A 12,020-nucleotide genomic window follows, 5' to 3' on the forward strand; every position below is an offset into this window, starting at 1 on the left:
CCCGTCCATCACACGAGATTTTCCTCCCTCGTGCATGCTACCAGATCTGCATGGTGGAAGAACATCCAAGCAATCACGAGTGCGGTTTTTGCATTAATACGTAACTCCAGGTACCAGATATTTTATCCGGTCGGGAGAAATCCTCATTTGCACTTTTTGTGACCATGACAATCTACTTAACCGCACAAAACCATTCACGGCCAACAGTGTTTTTCAGCACTAGTTCAAGTCGATCGGCCTCATCTTTGGACTAGTAGTACCTCATTCCCCGTTGTCGTAGCCTCTTTGTAATTCACAACCCACGATTTCTCTCCATGTGACAAGGACGCCGCTTTTTTTTCCTACTTGTTGTGTCCTTCCCCGCCATGATTATTTTGTACTGCCTCAATCATGGTTTACTAGTACGCTCCCTACAAGCTTGGAAACAAAACCATAATATTAATGCTACATTGTAGGGCCAGTGTGTACCCAGGGTATTCTTGAGTCCTTAAAAACCCATGGCGGTTCATTTCTGTTATTCAGATATCCGTATCTAGGTTTGAGACTCAGAAGTAAAAAGGGTTAGAAAGGTTCACTGGGGTGCGCTAGTGTAAAAGCAGGACTGTAGTCCGAAACAGCAAGCCGCGATCAATGTTCACAATTCGTAACTGCAGTGAAGTGAAAATACCCTATTTCAAAGATGAAAATAGACATTCAGGTGGAGATCGGAGGGGATGGCGTTGTGTGATCGATGCGATTGAGCGTGAAAAGGCGAATTCCAAACCGACGCCGCTTTACCACTCGCAGCTAGTGGTCACTACCAGGGCGTTACTACAAGGGAATTGTTCGTGTGGTAGCTGATCGCAGCTAGTGGTCACTATCAGGGCGTCACTACAAGGGAATTGTTCGTGTGGTAGCTGGGTCCATCGGAAGCTCAGAGGCGCAGACGGGATCGGTGGCATTTTCGCGACTTAATTTAATTGGGCACGAGCTGAAGGGTATTTGTTCCTGGCGAAACGAGACGGAGTAAACTTGCAGCCTCCTACCAGAGGGAGTGAGGTGGTATCAAGAATAGCTGTCTTGATCGCCTCTTTAATCAGATAGTTTGGACATGACTGCAAAACTGAAGATAGGGCGCGAAAAACCAGGTTGAACAATCAGTCAGATGAGGCCTCAACTCATCTCAGGGACGTGGAAAGAGTATCAGGTTAGCCTGAAATAGCTAGCTGCCTTCACAGTTTTAGGCTTCTCTAAGAAGTGTAAGCGTTTTGTAGCTATAACCAGACATTGAAGAGCACAAAACAGTAAGTTCGCAAAAGCAAGCTCAACAGCTGACGGTCAACATCCAAGAAAGGATACCCGTACGGTTGATCATGACATCGTTACAAGTCGTGTTGAGAACGGCGTGGTTTTGTTTCCATTAGGCTACAGTGTACGGGTGTTGGGATGCAGAAGATAAGTTGGCTTAGGTTTTAGTACTCTCAGCGAACAGATTTCACACCAAGTACTCCCCATTCAAAAGATCCTTGCCATAGCGACACCCAGTGATAAACATTTGAGGACACACGAATTCGTTGAATTCTGGGGCTCAAAACATACGCTTGTGTTTTACGACTGCACTGTATAATGCTCCTTTAGCTATAATTTTGCTGCTTCCAATATTGGTTTTAGAAGTGGATTTTGGCATCGCAATATCCGTGTGCCCACTTCTCCTTCGTTGTCGACAATGCGACTAATTCTAAAAGTACTAAATTTGCATCCGTAACAGTAAGGCGTCCAAAAACGTTTGACGGGATGAGGAACGAAACTAAGTCGGGTGAAACAATTTCATTTTAGATTCGTTGCCGGGTGAAAGTGGTCTGTGGAAGACGGAACGGCGTTACAACACATTATTATTAATAGGTTTATTTCTCAACTTGTAGTGAACATGACGATTGAGGCACCATCGAGTTATTACAACCTGAACGCGGCTGGCAACACCAAAACTGGGAGGAAAGCACAACCAACAAGGCAGGCTCATTACGTAAAACGTCACTGCAGTTATGGAAACTGAATAGCCTAGGATAGTGGGCATGAGGTACGACCAGACCGAAGTTGGATGATGGACCCGTGTCACTAGAGGGGGTGACGAATATACGAACGCACAATGGTGAAACTGATGTACCAAAAAACAAACTATTCGCTGTTACCTGTTATATATTTTTTAGGAGATGCGATGGCGGAGCAACTTCTCACGGGTTCATGATGGTAAAGGCCAGTCTTTGGCTTTTGCATCTGACTATCATGAACTAGCGACCAAGGGCTAGCTCGGGTTTCCGAATTTGAGATTTCAGCCTCGCATCAGTGTATTGGTCATGGACGCTGAAAATATTTTCAATTCGGTACTGGCAGATCAACTTTGCAAAACATCTTTCGCCGTCTATGAGGCGACATAAAGCTGGGCCATGGGATCCATTAAAAATAAAAATTCCGCCCCCAAAGAAGACTCTGAGTACCCTTAAACCGATGTTATCAAAACTGCAACGCTGGGGACGGATTTTAGGTTCTCGAACATATATAACAACTGTCAAAACTTAGCGTTGAAGATCTATTTGTACAACCTGCGGTTTCAGGGAAACTTGGAACCTGCTACCAAGGATCTTACAAGACTATTGGATATATCAGGACTAAGAGAAGGTCGTATTCAGTATTTTGTAGGAACACACTAATGGTGGCAGTAGGTGCTGCGTTGGGAACTGGTCCAATGAATACATACGGTAATAATGACGGATCGCGCTGGACTTAAATTCACTGATGTCACAATCTTTAGGACTAGAAAATGGGGCAGTGAAGCTCCGAGGCTTTGGGGAAGTAATAACCAATAAATGCCCAATGATATACAAGCGAACGGATTCCGGCGTTCAGAGATGTTCAGAGATAATGACGCAGAAAACAGTCAGCACGTCCGGAAGGTAATAAGAATTGCCTAGAGACGCCGGTATTGCGATTAGCGAACAGCCACTTGGGTCAAATGAAATTGCAGTGAACGTTTTAGCCGTGGGATTGAAATAGAAATGTTCAGAGCCAGTTATTCACGGCTGAACGACGACGAAATACTGATGGGAAGCGCCATGTCAAGTAGAGGTGCGCAGTAGCGTTATACTTGTATGTGAATGAATGGGCCCTAAAACCAAACAATTACTTCACTCACAGCGCATCTTCGTACCCACTATTTGAATGTTTGCGCTGCACGTGATCAGACGATTCAGAATGACTCTGAACAGTGAAGGACTAAGACTTTGGTTTGGCCAAGATTAGTTAAATCTAATCAGAACAAAGCACTGGACATTGAATAGAGCTTTCTAGGGTTGTCAGGAGATGAAACCAAGCTTAAAAAACAGGGATAATTTGGCTGGGCGTGGAATTCACGGCCAGATGTTAGGAAATACAACCAGGCCAGCGGAGACGGGCACGAAATCAATTACGCTGACAAGCGCTAGACGCTCTCTGCAACATAACTACGCCTCGAGTGCAAATGTAGACACAGGAAGTGAACGTCTGGATAAAATATAGATAAAGCAGTGATTTGTGGATACCTGACGGTGTAGTTGTCTCAACTGTGGTTTAACGCTAGGGCACTCAAGCTGGTGAGTGTACGCGCTAGATTGTAGTAGTAGGACAGCTGACGTGAGGGTGCAAACGAGAAGGGCTTAAAGACCATTCCAAAGAAAATGTTTAGTGTAAGCGGTGGCGCGAAAAGACGTTCAGCTTCCTCAACAGAGAGGTGAAAATCGATGGTCTTTCGAAAGCCTCCATGAGGCAATGTTGTATGAATATGGGAGGGGAGTTTGTCCCATGGTTTGTAAAACAGACGACTAAAAACGTTTTGTCTAAAGACAATTCGGCAGGTCGACAACGCGATTAGAACCCCAGAGATGCAGATTTTTCAGCTAGGGCAGGAAGTAAGCCCAGGGCGGTAGTCGGATATGTAAGTCCGTCGGTGTATTTTGCGATGCAGAAAGCCTAGTTTTAACCTAATCGGCCTCAGCCATATTGGACCCACCTCAAGCAAAGACGATACGGTAGTGTGAATGACGCAGGAAACAAGGGGTTAGTAAGAGAGCATCGCACATTCTCCACAGCTGTCCAGCATACGCGCGAACACTGTGAGGCGAATTCAGGGCTTGATTCGGGAATGGGTCTTACAAACCGCTTGAAGATGGCAAGTAAACATGGTTAATTGTGGAAAGATCATCGAATGAAAGCACAGGGCTTGCGGGCTTCAGCCCTCTAGACTGTGCGTGTTATTTAAAATTAAAGGCACAGGAATACCAAATACCTAGATCTCTCACTTCGGGAAGAGTAGGAATAGAGCGTCTTTTTGTGAATAAGCATCCCGGGTGGAATCTGGAATCGAGGTGAGAGGGCTTGGCATTTTGGACCGGCGAAAGAAGGACGGGAGTTAGAGAACCACAGGGAGAAACAATTTAGACTGAATTTTAGCAAGAGTATTAACAGAGTTACTGACCTTTAACATGAAATTCATCTTATTACCGCCAGAGAACAGAAAAGGGGGGTTCCATAGTTGATCGAATCAGTGGCATTAATGTACAGCAAGAACAGTAGGAAACCAAGCACATAACCATGAATGACTCAGTTGGTAATGAGAAGAGGTGAGGTGAAGGGATCCCCGATCCTGCTAGCCTGGGTTCTTCCAGTGAGGTAAGAAGAGAACCATCGCAGTAGCGGACCGCCAATCCCCGTAGATCGTCATTTGTTGAGGAGTGCACTGTTGGTTAAACGCCTTGCTAATATCAAGATAAACAAGAATAATGCACAGCCCGGCATCGTAGGCGGACGAAATATGAATAAGGAAATCGACCTGTCGTGTGTTAGCCGACCACCATGCCATATACCCATGCTGCCGTTTGTCAAGTGTCTTGGGGTTTAGCGGGTAATCCATGACAGGGACTTCGATAAGACGCTCTGGGGTACGGGAGGGTAAGCAGGTGTGGCGCACGCCACGATAGCTGGCTAGAACAGTTCGTGGTCCCGATTTATAGTGTGGAATAATGGCGGATTGCTTCCACTGATCTGGGGCTGTGCGAGTGATAAAGGAGACATTGAAGAGATTAAGGACGAGGGTGGAGATAATCAGGCCACCAGCTTTTAAGATAAGTGAAGAGATACCATCAGTGCCGAGGAAATCGGGGTTTCCAAGGTGGATGAGAGGCAAAGTAACTGACTGTGCAGAGGGTGGGGCTTGTCTCGTCAACAGATGTTGACACTTCGTAACCGGATGAGGAGTGATAAGCAGATAGGGTCGATGCGGAGGGAACATGGCAGCTGGCGGAGCAAGAGCTTATGGATTCTACAATGATCGTCTGGCTGAACGGCAACCAGAGGCATATGAGGCTCGTGTGGGAGCAGCTATACATAAAGATGGTAGTAAATTGCCGTAAAAATGCTGGCTACGCGTTGCGTGTCACGAGAGAGAAAGCAGACGCCTCATGTTTGGTAGTGCAACGGGGTTGCAAAGGCTACAAGAATGCAAGGGGAAAGGGTTAAGGATACATGTGTAAACAATGCTAAATATGGATGGATCTCGAAATGAGCGACGGTGCTGACAAGTTTGGGGATGTTGCGCGATACAGGTAGGTCCAGTGAACTGCTCAGCCGTTGGCTTCTTCACCGAGTTCGAGATAGATTGCAAGCTTTTCGTCACCAAAGGAGGTGACAACGTCAGTGCACCGTCCTGATTACCACACAGGTGGCTCACCTCGGATGGTGATGGTAAGTTTCCAATCCAACCGCCTGATGAAGGATCAGGTCATTGGGATTACATAAGGTTGAGATACTTGTGCTGTTAAATGCAGTGGTTAATCGGATGTGTCCGTCCAAAAACAAGCGTCAAGCTAATTGTAATGTGCGATTCAGTTATGATGGGGATGCTTTCGTTTCTAAAACGGCCCATCTGAGCTCCCGGGATTTTGACAGGCCAGAATTCATTAATCCAGGCTAAGTAAACTAACCTCCGTTCTCTTGGATGAAGAAGGCTCTAGGGGGACCCTTATGAGGTATCCGATACAGGAGGCAAAACGTGACCCGCTCAAATGAGAAAACGAATAGGCTGCCGCTAATGTTAGATTACTGCAACGAAACGCGCTCCCTTAGAAGCGACCAGCTTAGACTGAAATGTTAATGTATGCCAGCCTGAAATATCCCACCATTCGGTGCGGGAGAGCCGGGGGACAAGCTAGCCCTTGGCAAACCATATTTCCTTTGATCTTCATTACTGCTAAAAATAGTTCGGTGCACAATAACTAATATACCAGTTATTAAAGTTCTGTGAACTCTCTTAACCTCGAAAGCCTTCCTGTTTCAATGGTTTTGGAAGTATGACCAGGTTTTGTTGCATCTATGGTGTGTGAGCCGTGTCAATCAAAAAGATAGTTGAGAATGGCCTCACTAACGGCGAACAGACTGGAGTGTGCTGCTCATCGGCTGGGAAAACCATACATACCAGCATGACTCAGTCCATATTAATGCAAACCTCTGTGTTTCTGGAGAGGGGTACAATACTCTTTGTAGACGTCTGTAGGAAACCGGGGGACATTTGGTCTCGTATGCACGTCTTGCCATTCAGTCTGAGGTAGGACCATCGGTCGATAAACCGACGATCTGCTGAGGCAGGTTACTTTGGACCCGCCTACTAGTTCTGTAGGTTTATCAGTCCTGAAGATCACAAATTATGCAGAGACGGATCGCCGGTATTAAGTGTATTCTGGGTTCCGTGTCGTCACCTTGCAAGCGTCCAGCGGGCCGCCACGAGAATGGTTGCCGGCCTCAAGTCCGTGGACTACGAAACGCGTCTCGCGATGCTTGATCTCTTTCCCCTGGAGTACCGTCGCCTCCGAGGGGACCTAATTCTTACTTACGCCCTGTTTGAACAAAGCTTGGCAAACAGGTTTTTTACCGTTGACCCAGCAAACACCCGGCGGGGACATAGTAAGAAAATCTTCAAGCTCAGGGCACACACATTCATTAGACAAAACTTTTTTTCATTTCGGGTAGTAGCTGCGTGGAATGACCTTCCTCCGACGGTTGTACACGCTCCTTCTCGAACCCAATTTAAAGCACTATTAGACATTTATTTATGCGAATCCTCGCGCTGGCAAGCATACCGCCCCGCGCCGAGAACATAAAGAGCAGTGCTACACCCTTTTTTCACTTGTGCCTTTCAGGCGAACGACAGCCACTGACCGACAAGAACAAAACCGACCCGGGAAACTTGGGCAAAAGCCTCGATCCTGTGTATCAATCCGTGAATCCGTGAAGCCCGTGGAAAGTGCAGAATATTTGAATTAGCCGCTCATAATCGGACTCCCAAAGTAACCTATTTGAATGAATGCCCAAGTTTAGCACCCACTCAACTGCTTTCATCATAGGTTAAATCGTTTTGAAATACCAATGTTTATCGCTTTGTTCTGAATCTTGTTTGTTCGTGTTCCGCTTCCACCATTGGCGGTTTGCACCTAGTGGTCGTGACGCTCAATCAAGGGGTTTGTTTGGTCACCACCTGGGCCTGCCCCCCTGCAGAATGGTAGAAACTGCGTCGCCTGAGTCGGATAAGGCACACGGAAAGGCGTCACCTCGAAAGTTGGTCGAGCAGCGTGTCAGGGGTGAAGTTAAATGGTTTAATGTCAAGTCTGGCTATGGCTTCATCCATCGTCAAGATACCAATACGGATATATTTGTGCATCAATCTGCGATTGCACGGAAGAACCCTGACCAACTCCAACGATCACTGAAAGAAGGCGAGGAAGTTGAGTTTTATGTAGTCGAAGGTGAGAAAGGAGACGAGGCGTATGAGGTAACGGGCCCGGACGGCGCTCCCGTGCAGGTAACTTGTAATGGAACCGCTGACCAGTTTCTAGGGCAGTGTCTACGCTGCGCCTCGTGGTCGCGGACGCGTCTATGAATTTCGCGGCCGAGGTCGTGGTATGGGACCCGGGGGATTCACAAACAGCAACGACTATGGATTTCAGTATGGCGGAGGTCGTGGTCGTGGAGGTCAAGAAATGGTGAGTCATCGCAGCTCTGGTTCATCCAGTCTCGTACAGAAGCAAATCTTTGAGTTTGTGTGCCGTGTGCTTCGTCATCAGTAGTCATCTACTTGTAGGTGTTTTAGGTGTGTATTTATCTGCAGTGTCCCTTTATCCTTACTCCTTCCAAATTTGAATAGTTATGTTTTGAGATTGCGGGAGAGTTTTTCCTGACGCCTTATGGGCGACAGTTAAGTATTTTGGATAGCGCCCTACCTAAGTGACCAACAGTCGTCTCGGCTCAAGTATCCACTAGCCGTTAACGTTGAATGCTTACGGGTCCCATGGCTGAGTTGTCCCGGTCATTTTGCGTAGACAACGTTTTGCATAATGGAAATCACCAAACCTCCCCGCTTCAGTGACTCATACATCTTTGGTTATTGTCCTCATGCCTGGAGGTCGAACGAGTTTCCTATCCATCTCTACACGTAATGCGTGAACTTTCTAATCCGTCACAGTACAGAATAGCATATTTGCGCATATAAGATTAAGGTACGAGTTGTATTTTGCTAGGCCTGCAAGAACTGGTCAGCTTCGTGGGCTGGACATGAAACATCTTCAGTTCATTAAACACATGTCTGGAACCGCAGCTAGAGTCCGCTGGAATAGCAGACTCCGAATAAGAATACCCGGACCCGTTTTCTGGCAAGCTTGCGAACTTCTACGTACCCAAACCCCGTTCAAAATAGGAAGGCCCAATAGTTCCGAAAGGACTTTCGTAGTACGTTCAGTGACTCGGAGCAACTTGATAGGCTAAACAACAGCACCAAATAGAATACTGGTGCTCCACTATCATATATTTATGTCAATTTATTTGAATGAAGCTTTACAATGGAAAAAGTAGGACGAAGAAATGATCGAGTGCCAGTCTACACCTGCACTCATTATCTGGACAGCGTGAACAGCACTGAAATCTCCATAGCGTCCACTGTCGCCCGGTTAGACACAGATCAGGCCAGGTGGACTGTATCATCGGCACCCAAAATTTTCGTGACACCGTTTCCTCTTGCCATTTGAAATTTTGTCCGCCTCTGGGTCTCTGCCAATCCGAATTAAGCACAGAAGATTGCTCGTCTCGTCAAGCGACAACTCGACATGCGCGACACATGGCCAAACCACCCTAGCTGACAGTGGTGGGTGCATTCTCTGGGTCAAGTATTACCTGCCTCACCAGAAACCCGTTTCCTAATCACACGGGGAGTTTGCTGATTCCAGCGGACTCTAGCTATGGTTCCAGATAGCCCACGAAGTTGACCAGTTCTTGCAATCCTAGCACAATGCAGACGGCACGGTAATCTCATACGTCCCCTTTGATGACAGCTGTATATTTTTGAAGCCACCAGTAGCGCCAATCGATATAAGCGATTTTGGCCTTTGAGGTTTGTGCATTTACCTAACCTGACTGTCGTCAGTACTAAAACATCTTCCGTGATGTATCGTTCCACACTTCGTGATTAAAATCAAAATGATACTAATCCATTCGCTGCCAGGCTTCTTGAACGCTTGCTGGTTCGGATAATCTCGTTGGGAAAAACAGCACTTGTTAATCGTCGTCACTGGCAGGCATCTGTCTTATGGTTTACTCAATCGTTGTCTTAATGGTCTCAAGCGCTCCTACTCGTGTCCCGTCGGTTTTTCCGGAGGTACACTAATTTACGAACATTTCGACATTTTGAGTTCGAGCAAGGGGACCACGAGGGATGGCAGCAAGGCACCGGAAGGATGTTACAGCTGAACCGTTTCATTATTTTAGTATTATTCCAGGTATATAGTCTCGGTAAGTCCGTGTGGGTCGGTTCTACGGCCAGTTTGCACAACCGGCAGTACCGAGGAAGCGCCAGAGTACACTGAACCCCTGCTTTGGTCCATGTACTGGTAGACTCTGGTTGTTGGGTAACGCGTAACCGAGGTATAATCTTTAGGCGCAATTAAAGGTCGGGCCGGTAATTTCAGTATGTTAATCATCTCCATAGATTATATTTCTGATCATGGCACGAATTCCTCACAGCTATGCGGAATAAAGAGATTGTTTTGAACGTCTCGAATTGCTTACCCGCAGCCATGACAAGATCGACGGCACAAACTTCGTTGACATCAACGTCTCCAGCCAAGCGTCGGGGATGCAGGGACTTATGTCTCTGTCAAGTCAATTGGTTGGCCAGTGGTGTACACGTTCAAAGAAGTAAAGTGCAGCACTCATCCATGGGCGAAGATTTTGGCATGCATATACAATGGTCAAGTCACTGTGACCTGTAGTCCGCGAACGAAATAACTGTCAGGCAGAAAAAATCGACACTTGTGTTCATCGGCCGTGACTCTTGTCTTTGTACTGAAGGCGCTGACGCTGTCCTTCGAGGGTGATCATTTATTCACGAACGTTTTCTAGTTACTTTTTAATGTGGAGAATCAAACGAGCTCCGTCATGTGCCAGACTGTTTAGGTAGGTTTCTGATTACCTTAGTTTTCTCGCCGATTGTAGGAGTGGTATGAAGGAGTTGTTCCTAAAACCCAGATCTCTGGGTAAACTGTACTACTTCGTCATGCTCCCGTCTGTTCATCTCGTTTGGTGGCATATTTGACAAACAGTTGAGTATCTGCGCAGGATACATCCCGGACTAAAGACGGTTTCTGTCCTCCTCCGGGATTTAAAGTTCTTTATCGAATGTTGCTCGTAATGTGGCTTCTCCTTGCACTCTTCACTCGATAAATTCTGTTTTCCTCCCTTAGTACGGTACTTACGATTATATGGATCGTGGTGGTCGTGGTCGTCCCTTCCGAGGTCGAGGAAGACCCAGAGGCCGTGGTTTCAGGGGAGGTTATGGATATGATGGACGTGGCGCACCCCGCGGTTCCTACCGAGGTCGGCGTAGTGATGAACACGGCCACGAAAATGGTGAGGCAGGTGGGTTGTGGAACCATCTGAAGGCTTCCAGTTAACCCAAGTTCGTAGTTTAGGTAGCATATGATAGGTTGATTGTTGTCCACCCTCCCCATCTCACACACTCACTTTTAATTTCAGGCCATGAGCAAGAACATCACGAATGAAAACTATTCTACCGGGCATTCGTCGTCGTCCTCCCTTGGGTGTTAGTAAAGAAGTTGAATATCACTTTTGTCACCATTCTAATCAGTGTGTGCGTTTGAACCTCCATCCGTCTTTACCAACTGCAAAACGGCATATTAGACCCTTTCTGTTATTTGTCCACCCTGCTGCAACTGCACACCTGTTGCTCTTGCCACCTTTGCCCGCGTTCCAAATGAGTGAATAGTGTAATTTATCACCTCCAGACGGCAACTGATAATCGAACGCCAAGATCAGCACATCAAATTAAAGATCTGCCGAAGTTTGTCCTGCTCCTTTTGACCACCCTTTCGTCAAATCTGCATTTGTGAAACTCAGTATTTTTGTATTGCCCATTTCCTTGGAGTTGAATACCTTCCTCCTCGGTCCTGTTGGCTACACAAGGATGACTGTTATGAATTTCTAATGACTTCTTCCGTCCTCCATCCATTTCATGCGCATTTTTTATTATAAATGCGCCCGCCAGTGGTCCATTTGTAGAACATCATCCACTTGTTACGGGGATTCGCTCTATTCTTTTCATATTCAACACCATAACAATTGTTTTTTTGATACCGACAAAATGCCCTATTAGAGTACTTGTATTTTTCCTACCTATCGACGTCGCTGTGTTCACAGATCCGGTTTGGTAACTAGCACATTCGGAGGTTCTGGTATATACTCAAATGATCGTTTAGCTGTAACACTCCTTCGGTGCCTAGCTGCTGTCTAACTCGAGAAGGTTTTGGAGACTTTTTTACGAGCTCTGGCAATCAATGGCTCTCAGCAGACGTACGTCTATGTAGGGTATCTTTTTGGTCTTAACATTCCGACAACTCTGGATGGCATTCGTCATGGGTTATACGCACTACAGGGGGCGAGATGGCTAAGTGATT

General features: G+C 46.5%; 1 protein-coding gene across 1 annotated transcript; it reads left to right on the forward strand.

Annotated features, from left to right (window-relative positions):
- Positions 1-7,557: 7,557 nt before the first annotated feature.
- T265_14198 (hypothetical protein) lies at positions 7,558-11,735 on the forward strand (the record flags this gene model as incomplete). The annotated part of the gene is made up of 4 exons (XM_009172505.1): positions 7,558-7,861; positions 7,896-8,042; positions 10,791-10,965; positions 11,083-11,735. 4 exons carry the CDS (start codon positions 7,559-7,561, stop codon positions 11,106-11,108), a joined length of 651 nt encoding a protein of 216 aa, XP_009170769.1.
- Positions 11,736-12,020: the final 285 nt, after the last annotated feature.

This window comes from Opisthorchis viverrini (genome assembly GCF_000715545.1).
Source record: "Opisthorchis viverrini unplaced genomic scaffold opera_v5_157, whole genome shotgun sequence".
In the NCBI taxonomy this organism is placed as follows: domain Eukaryota; kingdom Metazoa; phylum Platyhelminthes; class Trematoda; order Opisthorchiida; family Opisthorchiidae; genus Opisthorchis; species Opisthorchis viverrini.